At 43.1% G+C, this 23,728-nt stretch overlaps 8 protein-coding genes across 8 annotated transcripts; 3 read left to right on the top strand and 5 right to left on the bottom strand.

Annotated features, from left to right (window-relative positions):
• Positions 1–1,802: 1,802 nt before the first annotated feature.
• On the top strand, positions 1,803–2,954 carry BCIN_01g10220 (hypothetical protein). Its single transcript, XM_024690890.1, has 2 exons — positions 1,803–2,182; positions 2,247–2,954. Exons 1-2 carry the CDS (start codon positions 1,890–1,892, stop codon positions 2,452–2,454), a joined length of 501 nt encoding a protein of 166 aa, XP_024546660.1. The 5' UTR covers positions 1,803–1,889; the 3' UTR covers positions 2,455–2,954.
• Positions 2,955–3,853: 899 nt separating this feature from the next.
• BCIN_01g10210 (hypothetical protein) lies at positions 3,854–5,590 on the bottom strand. Its single transcript, XM_001556471.2, has 3 exons — positions 5,262–5,590; positions 5,065–5,204; positions 3,854–5,003 (listed from the first exon to the last, which is right to left on the bottom strand). The coding sequence occupies exons 1-3, from the start codon at positions 5,268–5,270 to the stop codon at positions 4,184–4,186; spliced, it is 969 nt and encodes a 322-aa protein (XP_001556521.1). The 5' UTR covers positions 5,271–5,590; the 3' UTR covers positions 3,854–4,183.
• Positions 5,591–5,662: 72 nt separating this feature from the next.
• Positions 5,663–7,032, top strand: BCIN_01g10200 (hypothetical protein). Its single transcript, XM_024690889.1, has 3 exons — positions 5,663–5,824; positions 5,877–6,627; positions 6,730–7,032. Exons 1-2 carry the CDS (start codon positions 5,793–5,795, stop codon positions 6,613–6,615), a joined length of 771 nt encoding a protein of 256 aa, XP_024546659.1. The 5' UTR covers positions 5,663–5,792; the 3' UTR covers positions 6,616–6,627; positions 6,730–7,032.
• A 731-nt stretch (positions 7,033–7,763) lies between these two features.
• BCIN_01g10190 (hypothetical protein) lies at positions 7,764–9,045 on the top strand. The gene is made up of 2 exons (XM_001556473.2): positions 7,764–7,972; positions 8,075–9,045. Exons 1-2 carry the CDS (start codon positions 7,887–7,889, stop codon positions 8,922–8,924), a joined length of 936 nt encoding a protein of 311 aa, XP_001556523.2. The 5' UTR covers positions 7,764–7,886; the 3' UTR covers positions 8,925–9,045.
• Positions 9,046–11,525: 2,480 nt separating this feature from the next.
• Positions 11,526–13,207, bottom strand: BCIN_01g10180 (hypothetical protein). Its single transcript, XM_001556475.2, has 2 exons — positions 13,036–13,207; positions 11,526–12,926 (listed from the first exon to the last, which is right to left on the bottom strand). Exons 1-2 carry the CDS (start codon positions 13,049–13,051, stop codon positions 11,794–11,796), a joined length of 1,149 nt encoding a protein of 382 aa, XP_001556525.1. The 5' UTR covers positions 13,052–13,207; the 3' UTR covers positions 11,526–11,793.
• Positions 13,208–14,949: 1,742 nt separating this feature from the next.
• Positions 14,950–16,968, bottom strand: BCIN_01g10170 (hypothetical protein). Its single transcript, XM_024690888.1, has 2 exons — positions 16,655–16,968; positions 14,950–16,445 (listed from the first exon to the last, which is right to left on the bottom strand). The coding sequence occupies exons 1-2, from the start codon at positions 16,904–16,906 to the stop codon at positions 15,288–15,290; spliced, it is 1,410 nt and encodes a 469-aa protein (XP_024546658.1). The 5' UTR covers positions 16,907–16,968; the 3' UTR covers positions 14,950–15,287.
• An 89-nt stretch (positions 16,969–17,057) lies between these two features.
• BCIN_01g10160 (hypothetical protein) lies at positions 17,058–19,751 on the bottom strand. Its single transcript, XM_001556477.2, has 3 exons — positions 19,373–19,751; positions 19,213–19,313; positions 17,058–19,150 (listed from the first exon to the last, which is right to left on the bottom strand). The coding sequence occupies exons 1-3, from the start codon at positions 19,609–19,611 to the stop codon at positions 17,202–17,204; spliced, it is 2,289 nt and encodes a 762-aa protein (XP_001556527.2). The 5' UTR covers positions 19,612–19,751; the 3' UTR covers positions 17,058–17,201.
• A 2,336-nt stretch (positions 19,752–22,087) lies between these two features.
• Positions 22,088–23,725, bottom strand: Bcpsd. The gene has a single exon (XM_001556478.2). The coding sequence runs from the start codon at positions 23,504–23,506 to the stop codon at positions 22,283–22,285; it is 1,224 nt and encodes a 407-aa protein (XP_001556528.1). The 5' UTR covers positions 23,507–23,725; the 3' UTR covers positions 22,088–22,282.
• Between the last annotated feature and the right edge of the window lie 3 nt (positions 23,726–23,728).

The raw sequence follows: 23,728 nt of genomic DNA, 5'->3' as shown, positions 1-23,728 counted from the left end.
GTTATAGTTCAACCGCTTTAGGTCGTAGTAGCGGTTCTTTCGTGCAACACTCCACAATCAATCCTCTGAGCATTTGCGAATATGCATTTCTAATGTCCTTTTCATCTTCGAGATAATATGCCATGTTTGCACCACTTCTAAGCCTTTTATTATAATTCACGACGTAACCTTGAGAAGGCATACAAACAGATACTGTGCTGTCTAATAGGCCTAGCATGATGAGTCCAACCATATAAACGTTGGAGCAAGCTCTCTTGTCTATCTATCTTGGCAGTGTCATCGATCTGAAGCTCTACTATTCTGACTTTCATTGCATCTCCAAAATCTGCAATCGGTTATTAATCGTTTTGGTTAGTGTATCGGACTTGATTTGAATCAGGGTATACAAGTGAGGCCCTACCCCCGGCACCCGCACCCAACCATTCTCAAGACGATTCTTCCATAGCGGCTCCCTTGTCTGCCATACTTTGGAGTATTCGTTCAAATGACCCTCTTTAGGTGTCAACGCAAAACGAAAGTGCCTTTCGATGCTTAGTATGGGAGCTGGGTAAGACATTAGGTTGCTATTATTTTTGAGAAACTGTCAAAGCTCTTGAGGTTTATTTGATCGTCGAGATTTTGATGCTCATGATTTCGAAAAAGACTCACGGTTCTTTATCAACAGTTCCTTACTAGGTTTGCTTGTCAGAAACCAAAGACCATTGAGTCGGGGAGAACGAAAGGAGGATAAACTTCCTCTTTTTTGAGAGCATTCAATTCGTGCTTGAAAGATGAGATAATACGATGGTTCTTTGATATTTCAGCTATGATAACCAAAGCTTTTGGCTTGAATCTTTCAAAGTCTTTCAGGCGATTATCATTTTGAGGTTTTTGCAGAATCTCTTTTGGTATGCTGCAAGAAACTTAAGTTAGATAATTTCTGTACTGTATTGATATTAGAGGGTAACACATTTCTTAGAGGAGGTTTGTAGAAGTAAATAAAATGATGGGAGAAGAGAAAAAACTGGGGGTGAAAACGAAACAGGATTTAGACAGGTTCTAAAGCCATATACGCAGTGTGCACCCTACTTTATTGTACTTGATATTCTTTTTCGCAATAAAAGATTCAGTATTTAAAAGTTAGAAATTGGCTGGCTATTCCATAAGCGCTATGTCAGTAGCAGAGCAAATTCTAGCTTGTAGGGATAGTAGCAAAAAGAATAGATGAAGGTAGCGGGAATAGAAGTTTGGGATGCTTCAGAGCAGAATCAGCTATTCGGTGAAAAATTCTCAGTTGTAGATATCTTAAGCAAAAAAGCAATGCATTTTGAAGTGTATGTACAAAGTGAGCATTCCAAAATGGTTTCGCATCTGGGCTTTCATAATTACATTCATGAGTTGATTCATTAATAATGATGTGTATAACGTTTCAATCAGAAGATAAAGTTCTTATAATAGATTTATTGATACAAAGAGTCTATTATATTTCAAAAATAATCAAAATTATTACGATTTTCATTATAAAAAGCTATTTTGATGATAACTTCTGTATGAATTCAAAATTTTAGTATTTATATAATAATAAGATTAAGCGAGATCGTTATTTACAGACATATTGCAAGAATACGATCATATGATGGAAGTTGCTCTGGTATTGACTATATTGTCGTGTGTCTTGGTCCTTTTCGATAAGGCCAAGAATTCTATTTATGCCCTATAGTCTGACGAAGCCATCGCGTGACTTTGTCGCGTGATGGTGACTTCTATATCTTCTAACAAGATATATTATCCGTATATTATATTTTGGCTTCCACATTTCCTTCGCAAAAAAGAGCATCCTCAAAATCCATCACTCAAACTTACCATATTAAATAATTTCGCGTGTGTGAGCCCGAGGCAAATCGGAAAGTATGGCCAACACAAACGCTGCAGACTTGTTCTACCGCTCACAGGTCCCACCAACAGCTTCTCAGAATCCAGGCAGCAAGATCTTCGCTTCCATGTTTGATAAATACATGGTAGCGCCTTCTTCTAAAGATGATAGCGCATATCTTGTATTTCCAGTAAGCTACACGGCGAAGTTGCGCGATGATGAGGGAGAAGAGATAGATGGTAGCCTCGAAGATTCGGAGGACTGTAGTGGGATCCAGTGGGCTGCGGGCGTGTATGAACACTTGCGAGGCAATCATCCTAAATTACTTGAGTACGTCTCACTTATCTTAGATTCTTTTAAAGCGAGAATATAGTTCGAGCTAACTAGAAAACAGATTCAAGGGCCGTGATAGCTATGGCTACCTTCTGTCAAAATCCTCCATTGGCCCCCTAACCTTCGCACTACACTCCCATCCCACCTTCGCTACCAACCCCCTCTCCCTCGCGATCATTTACCGCTGGGCATTCAACACACTCTCCGCGCTGCAGTACCTCCACTCGCGCGACGTCGTGCACCACGAGTTCTGTTCCGAGACGCTCTAGCTGGAGCCTGATCTCTCGCTCTCCATGCTCGGTCTCTGGGGCGCGCATATAGGGCACTATTGCCCCAATACGGGCAATCAGATGACTGATATCAGGCTTGAAGAGCGATTTGTGAGTTTTCAGACGGACTTGTTTAATTGGGCGTCGTGGGTGTATGGGCTTGTGACTGGAAAGGGGGCGTTAGCTGTGTTGGAGGGGTTTGAGGGTGGGCCAAATGAGATGGAAGAGGAGAGGAGGAAGAGAGTGGCCGCTAAACAGTTCCCTGTGCTTGGGGAGGAGATGCTGGGCGCGGTGGTGGGGAAGTGCTGGAGGGGTGAGTACGCTTCTAGTATGGAGGCTGTGGATGAGTTGAAGGCTTTCTTGGAACAGATGGGCTTTCAGTGCGAGGAAAATGGTGATTTGGTTAATTTTGATAACGCGCCGTATGAGTATTTGAAGGTGTTCAATAACCCTTATCTGAAATTAGATGCTTGATAGATACATGGCAAGAATATCAAGCAAAGGTTTCCTTCTGAAATGACGAGAAAATGGAAGCGAATATGTCCAAGAGATTGTCAAGAGTTCCATGTCAAATGAGTGAAGGGGCTCTTTGATATTAGGCCATATGAGAAATAGGCATTCTAGGTCGCAGATCTTTGCTTCAAAACATTCACACTTATTACGTCAGTTGCCCAGAACAGGAAATCACCAACTTCAACTTCAAATAGGTTCAGGGAAGCTATCGAACAACATAATTTACACACTATCTCCATTACGACCAAATCTCGCTTACCCTGCAGAAACATACCCAGCCCGCAACCCACTACAATCCATATTTAACACCGGATTCCACGTATACAGACAGAAGACCCTATAGAATTATGATAACAAGATTCAGTCCCTACGTCTATATGCTCTCTCACAATGAAAAACGAAGCGAAAAAAAGTAAAAAGGCCCGGCATTTGCACGCATACCTTGTAGACATGGAAAAATATACGAACTGGCGAGCTTATTAAAATAAAGATGTGGATATAGATGAGTTCGGCCCAGACTGTGATTTTTCTTGTGTGCAATGGAGAGCAGAGGGCAAGTTTGATCCCACTATCATAGGTAGCAGATTTGGAGATCATAATTGCGAGTTTCATGAATATGATGGCCCTGAAGAATATAGAAGGTGCGTAATTCTGATCTATTACTTTTAAGCCAGAGCTGGTAAAGGCTGTTTGGATCAGTCTGCAGAGAATAAAGTTTTTGTGTACAATGTATTGGGAAAAAGACAGGCATACGGAGCGATGCAAAGGAGTATTTGCATAAATGTATAGACTAATAAATGTCTGACTGGGCAATTTTCGTACTCTTCATGTCATGTATCAAAATTCTTGCGGTTATGGGAATAATAACATATAAGTTGAATTCATTTGCATGTCACTAAAAATAATTCGAGTCAACATCCAATTTTGCCTAATAATTCATGCTATGAAAGCAAAACGATCAGGTAAATCATCCATTGATAATTCCGTATGCATTGTATGGCATGATATGGAGGAAAAGCAGATATGTTCCCGATGTCTCACTGCTACCTCTGATTCTAATAATTCTCTTACCATATCAAACATCCACTAGCGCCGCTTTAATTTGTACGTCACCATTTGCTCCTTCTCAACCACCTTCGACTCCACAAACGCCGTGTGCTTAACATGAGAACCCTCTATTCGTGCTCATGACAATGTCCAGTCATTTTTGCTTTATTTATGCTTCTAGATCAGCCAATAAGTAGCATATCTCATCATCGTCGGCACCATCAGCGGCTCCTGAACCAGATCCCGATCGACCATGAATATGGAATTGGCATGGATGAACACCTGGACCAACAACAGAAACGATAACAGAGCCATTATCAACAGCAACTCCTCCGTTCTCCAATTCCTCTTCCTTTATCTTGGTTTCCTTTGCATATTCTTGCTTGACGTCGCGAATACGAGGATCGGTTGCCTTAGTGAGCTTAACGAGCATCTTCATGAATTCAGCAAGAAACTCCTCACTATTCTTTATCAACCATTGGAATCCAGTTGTATCGAGACCTGGAACCATGGCAGAATAAAGAGCGTTTGCGGCGCAGAATTTGCGAAGTGGAGATTCTGGCTTGGAGTGTTCAAGAATGTTTCTTACCAGACTAAATGACAAAAAGGTAGAACTAACAGCAAGACCATCTTGAATCGTATCAATGATCTTGTTGAGAAAGGTATTGTCCATCTCGAACATTTCCGCAAAGACATAGAGTTGACAAAGCTCCAAAATTCGGGTTCCTTGCTCAGCTTTCGACAGGCGACGACTGACGACTGGGATCCGATGAGTGTAGAGATACTCATTGAAGTATTTGAATATAGCAGGACTCGTATCGTGGATTGAATACATCTGATTGCGATCCAAAGGTCCAGTTGTTCTCAACATCTTTGCGAATCGACGGGAAGAAGCGATCAACAAGTTCTTGTGGATGGAAAAGACCATATTGCCATGTATATCATCAGACGGTCCAACCTTCAACATAATTGTCTCCATGCCCATTGTGCTGCACATGAGTTAGATCGGTGGTAAATACTGAGTAAAGGAGAGAACTGAGTTGTACTAACTCTGTGAACAAGACGTCTGGCTCAAGCTTCATCATTGCTGTCGACTTGGATTGCGCGGTAGATCGGTTGCTTTGACTAGCACTTTGCGATTTCTTGGGCGAATCATTTCCCGCAGATACAGCACACTCGTGCTCATTAGGCTGACCAAGTATGTTAGAGTTTCTCGATGAATAGCTCGAAGTGGTTGGACTACTTACATTACCCATCGTGGCGGAAGATTGGAGTAGATACAATCGGATTTCAAACCAGTTCTTAGTAGGATTTATCTGTTGATACGGCTTAACTTTCTGCTTGAGAACAAAAGGTTGATTCGAAGGGGTGTTTGGGTATTGCTAAGTGTACAACCACATGTGTAGTTGGGCGGGAGAAAGGAGGAGAAACAGAATGAAAGAAGAGAAAGGAATAAACTGGCTTTAAAATTCCAAGTGAAAATTTGACTCCGCAGATTTTTTATCGGTTGGGATAAAATATAGAGTGAATTGATCGACGGTTTTATTTAAAAGGTGAGCTTTGCGACTCTCATCCCAAGAAGAAATCATTCGCCTCGAAACTCTTCCCTCGCCAAAACATCTCCAACTCACAAGCCAAAACTACCTTTGTTGTGCGAAAGAATCTTGGTTATTTTCTGACATAAACTTAATTTTCTTTCTCTAGAATATTGCAGTCCTTATTTGAACTGTCCTGCAGGATTCGCAGATCGCCAAGTCGGTGTCATTGCTTCTGAAAATATGAGTTTGTCAGACAGCTTCAATCTCGGAAAGTGAGGTCAACATCAGAGCTTCTCATGGTGTGTCACGACTAATAATTTACAGATCACTTGGCCATGAGCTAGTCACAATCGTTGTGGGAAAAGAGAAGCGCAAGTTCGCCGTGCACAAGCAGCTTATATGCGAGTCCGTGGCATACTTTCGTGGTGCATTCTCAGCAGGAGGATTCAAAGAAAGCCAGGAGTGCAGTATGAATATGCCGGAGGATGAGCCTGGAGTTTTCGAATACTTCATGCATTGGTTATATCGCGGAACAGTACCTGAAGCAAAAGCTCTTGAGGACTTCGACCAGTTACTCGGTGTTTATATTTTCGCGGAAAAGCTGTGTGTCAATGATCTTGCGAACAAAGCTATCGATGCAATTCAAGCTATAACAAAATCTGGTAAATTTCATCAGGTCCCCGACTGCAAAGTGCATGCCGACAATATCTGGAAAAACACATCTCCCACATCTCCACTACGCAAATGGTGTATTCATGAGCTTGTCTACAATTCGTGGGACATTGAGGCTTCTTTAGAAAAGAAAAAGAAGAAGGCCTTTCTGTTGGATATGGCAGAATTGATCACTCTGTGGGAGCTCTTCAAAGACCACCGGGATCTTTATGTGAGTTTCTTTGCACAAGTACAGAAGCATTCAGCAGATGATCTTCCAGATTGTCCGTTTCAGGAGGAGAATTGGGATGATTGTTATTTCCATCGACATTCGGAAGGAGAAGTGTGCCATTTGAAAACAGCGGAGATTAGAAAAAAAGATGAGGATTCTGAGGACGAGGTCGAGGGTTAAGCTTCTTTAATAGTACGTCAGTATGGTTTCATTCGAATGCATCACTTGAAGTGAATCTTTGCAGAGTATTTAGACTGGCTAGAGACATAAAACTATCATTAACGATGGAAATAGTGTTGGCAGCTATCAGATAAAATACGATGCTCGCAACTGGCAGACTGCGAGAGTTTTAGAGACATATGGCTTGCCCATGCACACTGTCAGTTACGTGAGCTCTTACTACTATTCTCTAAGGGTCTACGGTGATATGAAAAGTTATTATGAGCTCAGATTGACACGATGGGTTTATTTGGCTGGCTAGATTGTGAAGCAGAAAACAGGATTCTTGATGGGCTGCATGAAACCGGAAGTCTTATTCTTTTGCAGCTATGGCTTCTAGTCATGGATGATAATCTAGAATTACATGTATATCTCACATACCCGATGCATCTTTCCTAATATATGCAAGTTCGACGTTGAAAGTCTATGCACATGGTAGATCGATTATGAGTCAAAAAGCTCCACAGGCGCCTGCTGTCACCACCACCTTCGTATTACTAATCCATGTGGCTCCCAACTTATTTCCAACAGTCAGAACAGGATCCTTATGTATTAGCTTTCAATGCTCAATAATTCCATAGTTCATTCCAAGAGCGTAAGGTTAGTCTTCATCATATTTTACGCCAAGCTGATTCACATGCTTAGTTTGCCAATTCCACCACCGAATGAGATGCTTCAATCAGTCAGAAATCTACTAGCATTTTCTCTATCGAAAATTCCCAGGTGAAAGCTGCAAATAAACAAGAATTTTGATATTATCAATATCCATATTTACGATATGAGGCTATCAGTTCCAAGCACCAGAGCTAGACTCAAGCTAACTAGTAGTTTCGTTCTCCTTAGTGACAAAATTAGGTACTTGAGGCTCTAGACTAGAGAATCTAGCGTCAAAAGATTCAACTTTATCGGCTAGAGCATTGATCGAAGCCATCATACATGCTCTTTCAAAATTCTCTTATGTCCCAACGTGGTTACACTTTTGAACGTTATTATGCTTGTGATGAGTGACAATTTGCTAGTTAAATCTAGAGGAGCTAGACTCAGTAGTTTGATAATTTTACACACATACCTAGCCGTATTGCTGGAGTATATATTGATTCATCACCCCTGGCAGAATTTCTCTTGCACATTGAGAAGTTTTAGACACAAAGATATAATCTACAAACCTGCAGTCAGCTTGGATATATCCAGATCTTTATTATCTTTGTACAATATACTTCTATCTCGTCACTATGAACAACACTGATCAGACCCATGCAAGTCTAAACAAGTCCAAAATGTCTACAGAACGAGAATTTAAGATAGTAACTTCGAGAAAGTAAGCTTCGTCCCTTCTCATGATCAATCCAACAATGTTTTTCATACCTGGATCATAATTTAAGTTTTAACCTCACTCGAATTTGCTAATGAAACAAATTAGGAGACGTTGCGTACTAGTAGCATTAGTCGTAGGTCCAGAAAAAGAAGTGTTCGCAGTCTCTCAAGACCGCCTCGTCAAGTCTATTGGATACTTCCAAATAGCCTTTCTCCAAGGACGCTTCGAAGAGGGCATAGAAAGGGAAATATATTTAGAAGATGAGAAAACCGGAGCCATTAAGTTATTGGTTGCATGGCTTCAAAGATCCAAGGTAAACCTCGACCTCATCAGCGAGACATATAGGAATTTCTGGGAACTCCGAATCAGCGCAGACAAATGGTGTTCTGAAAAGCTTGCAAACGATGTTTCCGACATGATTCTAGCTCTCAGAGGATCGATGATCCCCTTCGAACACCGAGATGCATGGAAACTTTCCGATGACGACATCTCTGCCATTTGGCAACTCTCGCTACCAAATTCAACCATGAGAAAACTCTGCATCCAATGCTTAGCCTGGGAATTTCGCGAGGATCTGGATAAGCCAAGGGATGGCAGGGTTATTGGGCGTCTTATTATCAACAGACTGCGTTCGATTGTCGACATGCCTGACTACGTCGCTGAGGACATCCAAGCCGATTTTGAGTCTAGCAAATCTTGCGATTTTCAACACAAATACAATATCTCTTGGCATGATAAAAGAGAACGGGGCCGTTGTGACTTTCACGAACATCGAGATGCTCACACGAAATGTAAGGGGGTGAATACTAGCGTTGATACCGCTGAGATTTTAGATATGGCTGGTTTTCTCATCAAAAAGCCCAAAGTTAATCAGGATTGGACCGATGGGGGGAGGAAATCATTAGTATCATTCAGGACTTTGGAATTCTACGACCGTTTCTTATCACAAGAGTGACAAGTACAGTAAAAGTAGGAAGGTCGGAATGATGTGCATCTCGATTGCACATTGGGAGGGAGTTGCGGGAAGAGCCCACTAAGTGACTTTGAGGTCTGGACAAATGCCAATAATGTACACATAATAATTCAGATTGTAGATAATAGTGTTGGATGGATGAGAAGTAATGTTTATAAATATATGTCTTAATATCGATAGGAAGAATTGTATGTATCTAGTTAATTTGAGTAATATTGTTGAAACCCCAGTCATAAGTTCCAAGCTCCAGCTCTTTCCCGGTATGAAGTTGATGCATTTCGTGCAATCCATTTAAGCGAGGATGGACGAGCTTCCAAATTCACGTCAGTCTTGACTTTATCTTCACTCTTCTTTCCCGACCTCCAAACAAACATCGAATAATTAACTCATCACCGGTTCCAGAGAGGTGTTCTTCTGATAAGATTGTCGACGCACAAGATTTTATACAATCTGATCTTTTTCTCGAATCTCGTCGCATCGGTTCGAAAAAGAGAAAGGAACCTCAGCCGGTCTATTATATTGTAAGCATGAATACAACCTTATTCTTCTGTGACCTGTGCGATTACTAACAGTTGGCTGCAGATTTGAGATGATATTACATGCACCAGGCAACAAAATGTCCTCTACGATTGTAGCAGGTACTCCAGCACCCGCTGTATGCCCAAATTTTAGAGAGTGAGTGGTTCATTTGTACGCAATAGCAATTGGATACAACTGACAATCTCTCTCTAGCTCCCTCGGCCTTGAAATCGTTACACTCATCGTTGGGCCGAAGAGAAAATAGTTTGCAGTACACAAGAAGCTCACATGTGACTCGTGCGACTACTTTAACAAAGCCTTTTGTGGCCCTTTCCTAGAAGGCGCCGAGGGAAAAATCTATCTTCCAGAAGACAGCTCAGATGCTGTAGCACTCTTTATTGAATGGCTATATAGACGTACGGTTTCATTCAATCAGACTCACGCGCAATTTGATACATTCATAAAACTCTACCTGTTATCGGAGAAATGGTGTTTTTATCAGTTGGAAAATACGGTCATCAATGGTATCAAAGATCATTTCTGGTTATAAGACAAAAACCCCAGCTATGTGAACCATCTACTACCAGAAGTGGTCAATTATATCTGGGATCAGACCGAGGATAAATCGCCATTGAGACTGCTTTGCATCAAGAGATTGGCTTGGTTCTATCACGACGAAACAACACCTAACATCATTCCTGGTAGAGACCGCTTGAAGCAGCTCTGGCTTGTTTACAAAGAGCATAGCAGCTTCTTCGAAGACTTCTTTGCGTACTTCCAGAACTTCACTGAGGATAATAAGCCACCAAATCCAGGTCTTCTGATAGATAAAGGAAGATGGGCAGCCGAGATTTGTTCATATCATCGCGATGAGAAAGGAGAGGGATGTACAAAGCCAACAGAAGTATACAAAGACAAGCACCAGAATGGGGAGCGACAGAGACATGAATTTTTCGCAGACTTGCAGGAGTAGCATTGTCAATGCCTGCATGCGTTACACGAGGTCCTGCCAAGAGAAATTGAAATCGTGTCAGCACCGTCAGAGCAGTTTAACCTCAACTGAAGAGCTCACTGATATCAAGTCAGCAGCACACATCATTTGTCGTTGTGCTACAGTCCCTTGATGACATATTGCGTTAAGCCTACTGGATTGTGTGAAGATTTGCTGAGTGATGATTACTTCTTACAATTAGCACGAGGGCTATTTTCAAATCAATTACTGATAGGACAAGGACGAGCAGTGCTTCCGGATAGTTATGGGGTTAAGAAAGATGGAAATTTGCAAAGATCAAATGTTATTCAATTTCTAGCTAATTTCAAAAGATAATTTCCAAATTATATCCAGAAGTTCCAGAGCTTTCAATCCAGGTCTACATATAAGCAATTTAGCATTGAGCTATATGAATTAAACATGACTAGTGTTTGAAGTTCTGGAAGTCGATTGCGTCGAAAAGCTAGCCACTTTTGGTTATTTTTCGGCATGTTTAGATGGAAATTGACACATAATTTTGAAGAATTGCCCTCCCTGAATGTACTGGTAACCACCTCAGTCCAGCCCATAAAAACATCCAAACGACTCACCTTCTATTCTCGGACTCCTTCCGCGGCAAAAGAAGATGAGGTGACTTTCTTTTATGCAAGATCACTGAACCAGATTGCACTCAAGAACACACATACACACGCACACACTATTATCAAGTCCGAAGAATCTCACTCATATTATTCCAATTACACGAAGACAACTCCACATCTCGATTCTTGATGTCAAAATATTTTATGGTAAGAAAAGAATCAAAAGCTGGTATGACTATATGAGTAGACCTGTGGTTGTGTCTGCGAAACGATTCAGACCCCACTTTACCTGTCAAAAGAGGCGGACACTTGAGAGAAGGGGTCGGGAATTGACAAAGAGGGATATGTGTACTATCATACTTACTCAAGACACTTTGGAAATTCCTTGTCCCTCTCATTCTATGCTGACAAGTGCTTGCGCTATCACGCTCGATATTTACTCATTAATAGCACTAGCGTATCAAAATAGGCTTGTTACACATGAGCTGGCAATGGTAGTGATTCAATATAGAAACAGATGGAATATTGAATGCTATGGTATCGAGCGATCTAATATATATGCCAGGAATAAAAACAGGTGTTAATTATCTAATAGAGTTTCGCTCACGCGCTCGCTCAGTATGCGTACAATCTAAAAAAGTATAAAACAGCGTCGAAAAGTAATCCAACCTCGTCATCGCCTCACTAGGGAGACCAGAAAAGCAACCACGCACAAGATGATCACATATCAGGCCTGAACATAAAAGCGTATTCCGTTCTCTCAAGCCCTTCTATACATCTCCCTTCTTCTCCCTCCCTCATCCATTACCACCCTCTCCCTCTCTGCAAATCTTCCAGAACTTCGCGGTCTATCATAGGGAATGCTACCCCTCCTCCCGCCAAACTCCGAGGGTGATACCTTTTCTCTCTCCCATTCTCTCTCTCGATGAATATTTCCTATTCCAACCCCGCTTCCTCTCCTGGTTCCCGCTCCGTCTACAACTCTATATCCACTCGGCGTGATTGGTCTTCTATCATCCCATCCCGTTCCCTCTACTGTACGGTACCCACTTTGCACCGGTTCGGGGGTACCGCTTCCTCTACTCCCCCTCCTTGCGAACGAGCTCGGGCTTGAAGACGGGTGCCGAGATGGGGTACCACGCTCAATAATGCGATCTCTTTGGATATAAATTTCCTCTCTATCACCCCTATCTCTCTCTCTCTCTCTTCCGCTCGAAACACTCCCCTTCCTACTCTTCCTCCTCGAAATATGGATTGCGCTCGGACTGGATCTTCCATGGGAATGCGGCGGCCAGTGTTCTTCTTCCACTTTTATTAATTCGACTCTGCTTTCTTCCGGTGGAGTAGGCACGCGAGGAGGTGATAGATCGCGGTATGAAGGTGCTGGGCTCGCGGGCATAATGGATGGCGAGGGCGGGGGTATAAAGTGATGTGAAGGGGGCGGCGCAACCGACATGGGAGGTGGGGGATATCCTGGGGCATATCCTGGAGGAAATCCTACCGAGGCTGGTGGGGGTGGTGGTGGAGGAGCAACGGACGCGGGAGGGGGAACAGGAGTAACTGGCTTTGGGGTCGGTGGTGCGGGAGTGTGAGTACGGTGAATTTCCGTCATAGAGCTAGAGTGTCGATGGCTAGGTGCTCCGCGGTGGATTTCCGTCATGGAACTAGAATGCCGATGGCTGGGCGCACCGCGGTGAATCTCGGTCATTGAGGTTGAGTGCCGGTGAACTTCGGACATGGGTGTAGAAGGTCGGTGGCTGTGTTGTCTGATGACTGTTTCTGAGACGCGGGATACGGGGCGAGACGAGTGGGAACGTCTTTCGCGGACTATTTGGGTGGATTTACGGCGGGGAGCCCGACGATCAACAAAGACTATGTCTTCGTCTTTAGGGACTATGAAGGGAGGTATGTTAGCATGGAAATATTTGGAGAAGTCGGAGTAGGGATTTCGGTGGGAATACAATGTGTTAAATTGGAGTTGTAAGGAAAGAAAACTACTTACTGCCGAATAAACACATTATGTCTTCTTTTCTATAACTATACTTTTTACGTCTGTTCGTTTGCGTATTTGAAGATATGTTTTGTCAATAATAAGTAGAGTATTAAACACAATCGTAAATAAAATTCTCTTTCGAGGATACCACAGTAATATTAATCAATTAAATAGCAAACTCAATCGTTTCCATGTAATCTCCAGAAAAACTTCTTCTTCACCGACCGAGTACCTGCCCTCTATATATATCCTCATCTCCACCCAGCTGCCATTGATTGCAGTCTCCACACCAACCTGCCCTTCACCACAAACATCTTCCATTACCATCAAATATCAAGGCGTGGACCCATCATGACGATATGCACCTATAGCAGCAAGTTCCAATCATAATAAACGCATCATTTATTGGAATCCAGGGTCCGAATACCACCAATCCGCACACTGGAACCAACCTTAAGACGAAAATAGAAGGTCGACAAGAAAAAGCAAAAAGAAAATCCAACCCCAGCCACGGTCACATGTCCATACGATAATCCCTACTTCGTGCTGACGAATCCCCGCTGTAGCCCTACCCAAATAATGATTCGCAGAGACCATTCCATGGCCAGAGATTCTCCGTCCGAACGAACAATCTAGGTATATTCCAAGGAAGTTGATCCAGAAATCTAGATCCAGGATTCCATCCCTATCCCGACACTCCAGATACCCAAACCATTGTGTCTTTATTATCGTGCATGATCTTTCCTCTTCTCTGGTGATTCGTTCCATACATCTTCGCATGGAATATCCGAGTGGCGTTAGGCTTGCCCGGGCTAGGGTTTCCCTGCCTCACCAAGGACGCGTTGGCAGCTTTTGTGTTCGCCTTGCGCGCAAGGCGTGCCAGAACTAAGCTGTTATCGTATAGTCATGTGACGAGTTTGGCTGCAATCGGATTCCTTGTGCCGATCGCGTATCCACGTCGGCAATCTCGGGACTCGCTGCTGCGTTGGAGAAGGTTCCGTTGGGCGTGGAGGCAGTGAAGATCGAGTGTACAGTCGATCGCTAATGCGTTGCATAGGACATGTCTTGAAAGTAAGGCTGGTCTAGATGGGAAGATGGGAAAATGTCAAGCTGATGAGCGGAGGGAACGGCGGACCGGAGGAGTTGACTGAAAGCAAATGTTTTTCATTTTCATTCTAGATTCATGAAGAACAGTGATTGCTGTTACTTTAGCGCTCTAGAGGGGTGCGATTAGTTCAGAGACAATGCTGGGTCTTGCATGAAAGGTGTGTCGCTAGTAGAAGTCTGGACAAGACAAGGTTATTGCACTACTGCAGCAAGACAAACGTCGATCAAAGTCGGAGTATGCACTCTGGACTTCCTAGCGATGTCTCTTCAACTCAAGTCAAGATGCTGTGCAAAGTACTTCGTAGTAATCCGTCGACAATTACCGAGAAACATCCGGATCAACTTCAGCTGAACCCATCCGATTGCTGTCCTTGTATTGAAAAGCAACATTTCCCTCCACAATTTCTACCTCACATGCTCGTTTAGGTTTCGACATTTTCCACCTACGTAATATTACCTTCGATTCGGATAAACCCCTATTTGTATCATTTTTCGACAGAAAAGGCTTGGGGAATATGTATTTTCCCGAGATTCTGCTCCATAACCTTGCAAGATACAGATTTGACTCTTTTTCGCAGGGTGCAATCTTCTCACGAGGCGTTTACATCATTTCTATCTTCACCATTGTTCGGATACGATACAAGATCGACAACGTAGAACGGAAGATTTCATCACTTCAGTCACAACCAAGCCCCCACCTTCGTAGTACGTCGATATTCCCAGGAATCTCAGCTCAAGCATTTCGGACAGAAGCTGTCAAAAAAAAAAAAAAATCTAAAACAGAAGTCTCGGAAGTTTAACACTCAACGCTCGGGGTACCAAAAATGTGATTGGGAAAAGTAGTTGACATAGAGTTTAATGCTATCGCTCTCGGTTCACTTTGCAATCTTACCTTGGAATGTCCTAAAACATCCGCCACTGTTATTTTCGGTGTTAGGGATGATGAAAGATCTAAACGAGCATCGATCATAGATGGTTCTTCGCTTTCGGATGCGTCCACACAGGTTCAAGATTGAGACTGCACTCGAGTTATTAATTAGGTATCACATTTTGAATTCTTACAACAATATAGCTAAGCTTGATCTAGAGTTTCATCACCCTATTCATTTACTCCTTGAACGTCACTGCGATCACGGCTCCTCAGATAATTTAATTCATATAAACTCATATATATCCATCTCACCCTCTCTAATCAATTCCGCAATCTCCTCCCTCACGTCTCTCCATTCATCCCCCAAAATTCCGAGTATTCCCCTCGTCTCTCTCTCTCCACACAACCCAATCCACCAAATATTCTTGACCCTCACAAACAGCGCAAAAATAATCCCTAACAAAGCCAACGCTCTATCTTTCCCCTCGTCAACCAACTCCACAAAGCGCTGCTCAATAAAAAATGGAAACCCAATCAACAACCGCGTAATCACTGCTGGATTAGCTTTCGCTTCAATATGCTTATACACATATCCCAAAAAACAAATCGTAGACCGATACGCCTTTTCAATCTCCTCGCTCCACTCCTCATTTTCCCAATCTGAATGACTTCTCCTCAACAAATGGATAAACATCCCCGCATTCTGCTCATCGAGCATTTCTACAGGGTCAGCCAAAACCGGCATGCGTTTCACAAACATCCATGCCACGCTTCTATTCTGCGCCTCGTCGTTCGCATCTACATGTCGGGATGAGATGCATTGGCACGCGGCTTTGAAAGCCATAGATGCACCGCGGGTTATTTTGATCCATTCCGACGGCGGAGTGTAGGGGGATAGAGAACGTTGTTGGAGCATGGCGAAGGCGCAGACGCGGAGATTGCTAGAGGTTAGACAGATGGCGTCGGCGTTTTGGGGGGTGAGGTGGTGGGTGTCTTGGCGGTGGAGTCGGAGTGTCATGTCGAGGTAGGTGTAGGCGTCTACTAGCGATGTATCGCGGGTGAAAGTGGATGCTTCTGCGTTGGATGAGGGTGTTTTGTCGTTGAGGTGGAGGGATGATATACAGTAGATTGAATATAGAAGTGCTTCGTTTGTTAGAGCGATCTCAGGTACAGTTTGTGTAAATATATCGATAGCAGCTTGGTCGCGATTGGCTGGATTGTTAAGGGTTACTGTTCGGCTCGTGTGGGTTGTGTAGTGATGAAGCAGAGTAAGTTCTCGTAGACGTCTTTCGGCGGTCTCGGGAAATCTAGTGCGTAGTTCTTGAGCAGTAATGTTCTCCGTATCGGGGCTCTCTGTAATCTTTCTGGATCTAGTAGATTCGTACTTGCATTCCACTCCATGCCGTTCACATTTGAGGCAACTTGGTTGGCTTTCATCGCACTAGATCGATGGTCAGAATTGGCGTGAGGGGTCTGAAAGGACATTGCGAATCCCGGGGGCCTCCCACTTGAGATTTGCGCTCCCTGTATACTTAGATTGACCATACTGATTGTCAAGCCATCTTCACAATCCAAAGCTCTCTTCAACTCTCAAATATCGTCCCAGGTAGCACGAACGGCATCACGTGCCGAAGGAAATACACCACCTACTTTCACTCTCCTTGTCCTACACCTTATACATCCAGTCTTAGTCTTCCTATGAAATGTTTTCAAAGGTTCTTTGACACTCTCGCTGCCGGGAGTCCACGATCGCCAAACATTACTGGTTCCATTATTGTCAGTCTCACTGGCTTTCGGGATTTCCTCGGGTTTTGAGCCCGTGTCAACAGCATCCGCAATCGAAGTAGCAGATGAGGGGAGTTCCATATTCGTTCCAAAATATGTGAGATGATCTGAAGTCATTACCTGTTTTAATCTGTGAAGGATGACTTTATTCGCGCTGGTAATGCATCTGAGGCAGTCACGTTTTGAGTGTGGTGGTGGTAAGATGTGGCTGATTTTCATCCGTAGGTAAGCTTATCATTGTAGAAGTGGGCTTAAATACACCACCAATTAAGTCAATCTTTAAGGTATTTTCACGTCTATAGCAATACGATTCTCACGGCTTTTCAGTGCCATTGATTTACAACTTTTACTGTAATATTTTAATATTGAATGATCGTTATCTAAAGAATGTCCGTGCAATACTTTATTCATTCTATTCATTCCTTACTTCCTCTTCTGCATCTTTCAAGCACTCGATAGCAACAGAATATAGCTCACCCGATCTCATACTTTCATACACCGCGGTTACCATACTTCCGACAGATTGATATGAGTCAGGCTTCTCGGGCAACCATTCCGAAGACTTGAGGTATTCCTCATCAACGAAAGGTATGTGGAGCTCATTGCGTAAATAGCGATACATCCGCTCACCAGCTTTGCCCAAAAAGAACTTAGCCATCGCAGTTGATTCAAAATGTTGTCTCTTTGCCAATGTGTGGGCGTAAATCATTTGCTCCGAGCACAATTCGGTCCAGCATTTCAAAACTTGCAACATTTCTAGACTGGGCTCCAACGTTTCAAGAATGACTGCCTGAAGCGACTGAGCTGTATGTTTAAAGCGCGTGGTCGAGTCCATATTTGAACTCGAATTGAGCGTTGTTGTCAGTTTTTCCCAGAGGAGCAGTTGTAGTTTGGAGGATTCCTTCGTCTCCATGGGATCGTCCCATTCACTAGGGCGTGCCACGGGATATTTTCCAAGGCACTGAATGAAAGAGCCCTCAAACTTAGGCTTTAAATTCATAAAAAATAGATTTTGGATTCCTCTGAGATCTAGAGCTTGGCATACAGCCACTAGATGTGCCGCGGAAAGCTGCGTCAGAACTTCCAAAGCCGATAGCGTGTATCTACTCGAGATGAGCCCCAGAGAATTCAAAGCTTGATTGCCCATTTCAGCCGTCTGAACATGTGATCCAACGGGGTTAGACAAAAAACCAAGCTCAGATTGCAATGCCGCAATCATGATATCAATACCTTTGAACATCCAGGATTCGCTTGGCTCGTCTGCCACCAGATTAGGAGGAAGACCGTTGTTTGTTGCTGGATTTATCAACTCGGTACACTGTGCAAATAACATTTGACCAATCGACTGGCAAGCTTGTCTAGTCTTCTCCACGGCACTTGTGATGGACTTCGCTTGAAAATTTCCACCATGACGTATCTTTCCGTCATCACTAACAAGGGGATTATCAGTGGTGGAGTTTAACTCAATTGATACCTGCTCGTAGGATAACAAAAGATCCTCTAGTGATGGACCAATCCATTGTGATGCAGTTCTAATAGAATAGCGATCCTGTCGTAATTGAAATTCTTGAGTATCATTTCCTTTTGTCAACTTGGATCCAGCCAAGAATGAGTGAATATTTTTGGCTGATATCGTCTGACCTCTATGGGGTCTGACCTCGGCAAAAAAAGGATTAAAGCTTTCGTCCGTACCAGAAAGTGCTTCAACAGACATAGCAGTAAGAATTTGTGAAAGCAAAGCTTGCATAATGGCTTCATGCATGGCTAAAGCTGCAACGGAAGCTGTTACTGCTGTTCCATTGACCAACGACAGTCCCTCTTTAGGCCCGAAAACTGCGGGGGCTATATCAGCTTGCAATAATGCTTTGTCTGCTGAAACACGTTTCCGATCAAAATCGACGTAAACCTGAATCGCCGACTTTCCTTCCAGTGCTCCACCTATGTATGACAACGGACTAAGGTCACCGGAAGCAGATATGCTTCCCCGAAGTGGCACGGCTGGGATAATTTCCTTGTTCAAAAGATCGAACAGAGACTGAACAATGACTGGTCGAATTGCAGAGGCTCCTTTGGCAAGCGTATTGGCACGAATAGCCATTGCACCACGAACCCAGCTCTCTGGCATGGTGGTTGAGCAAACGGGATCAGATAACGGAATAGCTAATCTTGCTAGTTTCGCAGTTTTAGACTCCCTCTGCTTCACAGCGCTCATTGGGTCGTTTGTTGCTAACTCTCCAACATGACGACTATCTAGAGGACCAGAAATAATTCCGTAATGAAGCATTCGAAATAAGCTTGCAGATACTTCGGAGATGTTCTTTGGTCGAACATCGGCGCTTCCACCAAAACCGGTATTGACACCTTCGAATGTATGAGCTTACGTGATGGTGCTTTTACGTTTGCTCAAAAGTGTGTGAACTCACCATAAACTGACTCGCCGTCTTGGATCCGTTTTTGAAAAGCATTTACACTTTTCTTCATCTTTCTGGTTGCTTCTTCGCTGAGTGATATTTTGCGACGGTATCTTCGAGGTTTGTGTCAGTAATGACTTGCTTACACGTCGCGGTCAGAAGTGTCACTTACCTCGCTATGGCAACCAAGGTCGCTAGGTTCAAGCTAGAGCCATCGGCCCTTATTGGCTCGAGTCCAGAGTCTTCATCTTCAATTGCACGTGAGAAGTCTTTCCAATGCGACAAGATCATCTGATTGAAGCAATCCATTTTCGTTCCTTGATATCTGGCAGTCACAACTGTTTGGTTGGAAGCACCCATCTCCGGTGTCAAGACTACTGGTGACGAGACTTTGTCATTTAAGCGAACCATTTTTAATGAGAGACGGTAAGAACGTTCCCGATATTGGTGGTACAATCCGGAGTAATGTAGTGTAAGACCTCAAACCTCACAGCAGGACTCTTGAAGTGTTTGAAAAAATATGTAAAAATAATTTGTCTTTCGATTCATACATGCTTTTCTTATTTATAGAGTGCTTTGTTGCTTTTTTCATACAACTCATACATCTTTGTAGAATAGAAACAAGTATCATGTTTCAACTAATTGAACCTTAAATCTGAAGATGCCTCCTCTTACCTACTCGAGCAACCAGAAAGTATGCAGTTCAGCTACTATGAAAAATGGATTAGTCCTGTTGTAGTTCACCATCTTGTGGTATATGCTTCTAGCTTCGGAGTTGCATGGATTTTGACAGCACGAATGGATGCGTAGGTAGATCTCATTCACTTCACACCGCCCTCGTCAAACCAGAATTATTCGCATCATGCAGAGGAGACGTGAAGAAGAAGAAATTTAATTTCGATGTAATGTGGAATTGCAAAACCGGATCGACACCTACGTAGCAACGAATAAAAGTAGTGTGGATAGAATGTGATTTTGGTGTATGTAACAATGAAGTGATTGATCCGATGCGCATGATTCGAGGTGGAAAAAAGAATGTTGATTACTAATCTTGCATGATGATTTTGGCCGACGCGTTACTATGTCATATGTACCTAATTATATCAACATGAGCGTCCATTTCCAGAAGAAAAGTACTCTCGCGTTGCAAATAATTTCGAGGGGACACAGAAGAAGCGTTCAAAGCAGCATAGAATACTAAATCAAGATTCCTCCAGCCAGGTTCTCTGATATTCCGAATTACCGGCCGACAACTTTAAATCTCTAGATGCCTCCAACAGTTTCCAATGGATCGGAATGCTGGATCTGTTTTGGATCACTTAACGACTTCCAAACATCGGGAGCTTAGATCCGGTCTGCCAGTACGGGATGCTGAATACCCTGCTTCGCGATGAATTCTCAATGGGGAACAGTTTCAGTAAGCTTGTTGACTGTGATCAATTCAATGATCGAATCAATCAGACCCATTGAACTACTCCTATTTTCAACTTAAAATTCAAGACCACCTGTTGTTAAGAATCATAGCAATGGTTTGATAAGAGCGCCGTCAAAAATGGTTGAGAGCTTTCTTCATAATCACCAAGGAAAGCACCAACATAGGTACGCTGACAGCAAAATCCGCCAAAGACTGTGTTAACACCAGCGACTCATGCCTTGATGGTGTGGCTCTTCATAACACGCGTTTAAAATGTGGTTCTTTGCCTTGATGGTTGCATTTAATTTGTCAGGAGCGAATGACCGAGGTGGCTTCTCCTCCTGCATTGTTGGTGTGCCTAATATTATCAAGTTGATATCAATAATAGCTCAGAAGCAAACAATGTAGTAAAAATAGGTATTTTGGGAATCCAAATACAATGTTCTTCTAGATTTCGTACCAACACAGCATCTATTCGTTTGACAGAATGGGAAGGAGCGACTCCGAGACCTTCATAGTGTACAGATTATTTTCTGTGGGTTGTCTGATTTCCATCATGGCTTCCTGCAGTATTCTCTCTTTCATTATTTCGTTATATGCTGTATTATATAGTCGGGATGATTTCATTGATATGGTATCTTCGGTGGTATGGAGACGGTTTCCGAGATAAGTGTATCCAGAAGTTGTTAATGACTACTTGTCAATGAGAACTTTATTAACCCGGGGATCCAAATGTAGTGGAGACAATGTAACAATACACCAAGAAATTCTTAAAACCTCAGCCAAGTGGTCGAAATTTTCGAAGTGGGTAACCCGTACAAAGTTGATTAAGCCATTGTACTCGATTATTTTTGTATGAACGTTCTTAGAAAACCAAAGTAGGTTCTAGTTTATCATCATGCATCAGTCTCGAAAACTTTCAGAGACATTGAGATATGGGATTGATTTGCTTCTTTCGAGCCTTCTGGACGTATATCACGATGAAGGTTGATATATTGGTTGACAGGATAGCAGTGTCATCATATCATTCCCAAGGAATAACAATATCTTTTCACTCCATCCAGGGGAGATTCACAGACATCGTGCTAGAAACGAGATAACTGGATCGGGGACACAAAGAGGATTTTACAGCAAAGCTTTATAGCATATGACTCTTGTAAAGTTTGAGAACCGTTATGTAGTGTTGAATCACTAGACCCATGAAAGGGCTTCGATTGAAGGCTTGCACACATATTCAGCTATTTCCATATACATCACCAATTGATCTAGTCATATGGGATACGGTTTTCTTGGTTGCTTATCAACCAGCCAACAGACCCCCCAAGTCCGAATAGCATTGGCGCCATGACCTAATTGGTACTAGCGTCAATTCATTAAGTGGTTACGCTTCTCGATGAGCACAACCTTATTCTAAACTATACCCTCAATTCAACTAATTCATTTTCCACTGTGACCAAATTCAACAGCGAGTTTTCTCAAAATCATATTATCACTCGGTCAAAGGCAATTGGTGTGATTACCAGATCAAATTTTGATATATTAAGCTGGCTAAGATAATTGGGTACAGTAACATAACTACCGCGTCAAACATCAAAAGAATGACAACGAAACCAAGACATTGTCCCATCAGTTGACGGCAATTTTGCTCTTGAGACTACATGGAACAGCTTATTTGTAATGAGCCTTGCAGAGTTTCTCGCCATAATAGAAATGCTCACCAGCCTCCAAATCTGGGAAATTAGAAACTCTGGCCTTCTGTTCAAACATCATGACGCAATCCGATCCTCCGAAAGCAAAATGCGAAATCTCATCTCCCTTATTGATCTTCTTGCCCAGTAAATCCGTGTTCATATTGACAGAGGAAACTATCGCCATGCCAATAGGCATGACAGCTACTCGACCCAAATGTTCGTTATTGATAATGAGAATTCCACGGGTTTGCAAGAATTGGTAACCGGGTGAATCAGGAGCGTCAAGGGTAGTGGCTCCATTGGACTCTCGCTTCTTCATACGGGGGGAAATTCGTCGTCGGGGTGCAAGGAAATTGTGTCCACCAGCTTTCTTGTCTGTCTCGACGAGGACCTCTAAATAAGCAGCACCTTGGATCACATCAATGATCTCGACAGTCCCAGAGACAGGGGCATGCTGTCGATGATAATCAAAAGTATTGAGGAAACTATGTGTCCAAATTCCTTCTTGAAACAATTCTCCGTATGTAGTTTTGTTGTCAAAGTTTGGGACCTTCTCTTTCCCATATTTACCGAGCATGTCTGAGACTTTCCAAGGGATGTTCTTAAGTATCACCTCGGATTCATCGGTGATGGAAAAGGCACCGGCAAAGGTGGAATCGGCGGGGAAAGTGACAATACGGTCATCGTTTTGCCCGAAAATCCTACGTGGTTCCTTAAGCTTGCGATAGAAGAATTGATTGAAAGTCTTCCAATTCTTTGGGTCCTCAGCTTCAAACACACGGAATTGAGGGGAATTTCGGTAGCTTGTCAAGGAAGTCTCATTCCATGACTCGGGCTTATCCATAATGCTCCCGATCTCCTTGGCGAATCGAACCAGCCAGTCCGAGAGCGGAGTGAGTGGCTTATTCACATTCTTGGGAACAATGGATGTCTGACGCACGCCGAACGGTTCTTGCGCAAGCACGAAATAGAACATGCAGAGAATGTAGTAGATGTCGCGACCGTTGGTGCTTTCGGTGGGGATCCAGCCGCGCACCAACCAGTCTGCGAAATCGAGAAAGCCTTTGCCGGATATGATGCCGTAGGTCTTCATGTCAGGGATGTCGTGTGCGAGGGCATTTCGCACAGCCGTGTCAAGATCGTCGACTTCTCGGAGGAGCTCATCGCGGAGCTCTGTGATGATGGGTGCGTAGGTGGGCATGGTGGCGAGTTGGGTTAATTTGGAGAGAAGATGCTTCAAGAATCAAGAAAGATGGATGATGGGTGATTTTTTTGGTGTTAAGAAAGGATGAATTGATTGATTGAGGAGCTGTTTTGGACCTGGGGTTTCTGTTTGCAATCATCGTGGTTCTAGCAACTCTTTATATATTCTTCATTCAGTCGGTAGTGACGACCCACAAAGCAGTTCGGTTCCCGCTACATT

This window comes from Botrytis cinerea, chromosome 1 (assembly GCF_000143535.2).
Source record: "Botrytis cinerea B05.10 chromosome 1, complete sequence".
Lineage (NCBI taxonomy): Eukaryota > Fungi > Ascomycota > Leotiomycetes > Helotiales > Sclerotiniaceae > Botrytis > Botrytis cinerea.
The sequence above is the reverse complement of the archived record's forward strand: the minus strand, read 5'-3'. Positions and strand labels throughout refer to the sequence as shown.

Excerpts from the sequence above, each read along its gene's own strand:
- BCIN_01g10210 (XM_001556471.2), bottom strand. Across the intron at positions 5,004-5,064 it reads CCAGACGTCTTGTTCACAGA|CACAATGGGCATGGAGACAA; the intron begins GTTAGTACAACT and ends ACTCATGTGCAG.
- Bcpsd (XM_001556478.2), bottom strand. The coding sequence starts at position 23,506 with ATGCCCACCTACGCACCCATCATCACAGAGCTCCGCGATGAGCTCCTC.
- BCIN_01g10170 (XM_024690888.1), bottom strand. The coding sequence starts at position 16,906 with ATGACTTCAGATCATCTCACATATTTTGGAACGAATATGGAACTCCCC. Across the intron at positions 16,446-16,654 it reads GTAGGACAAGGAGAGTGAAA|TGCGATGAAAGCCAACCAAG; the intron begins GTAGGTGGTGTA and ends CCATCGATCTAG.
- BCIN_01g10190 (XM_001556473.2), top strand. The coding sequence starts at position 7,887 with ATGAACAACACTGATCAGACCCATGCAAGTCTAAACAAGTCCAAAATG. Across the intron at positions 7,973-8,074 it reads AAGATAGTAACTTCGAGAAA|GAGACGTTGCGTACTAGTAG; the intron begins GTAAGCTTCGTC and ends GAAACAAATTAG.
- BCIN_01g10200 (XM_024690889.1), top strand. The coding sequence starts at position 5,793 with ATGAGTTTGTCAGACAGCTTCAATCTCGGAAA. Across the intron at positions 5,825-5,876 it reads GACAGCTTCAATCTCGGAAA|ATCACTTGGCCATGAGCTAG; the intron begins GTGAGGTCAACA and ends AATAATTTACAG.
- BCIN_01g10160 (XM_001556477.2), bottom strand. The coding sequence starts at position 19,611 with ATGGTTCGCTTAAATGACAAAGTCTCGTCACCAGTAGTCTTGACACCG. Across the intron at positions 19,314-19,372 it reads ACCTTGGTTGCCATAGCGAG|ATACCGTCGCAAAATATCAC; the intron begins GTAAGTGACACT and ends CAAACCTCGAAG. Across the intron at positions 19,151-19,212 it reads AGACGGCGAGTCAGTTTATG|GTGTCAATACCGGTTTTGGT; the intron begins GTGAGTTCACAC and ends ATACATTCGAAG.
- BCIN_01g10220 (XM_024690890.1), top strand. The coding sequence starts at position 1,890 with ATGGCCAACACAAACGCTGCAGACTTGTTCTACCGCTCACAGGTCCCA. Across the intron at positions 2,183-2,246 it reads AATCATCCTAAATTACTTGA|ATTCAAGGGCCGTGATAGCT; the intron begins GTACGTCTCACT and ends ACTAGAAAACAG.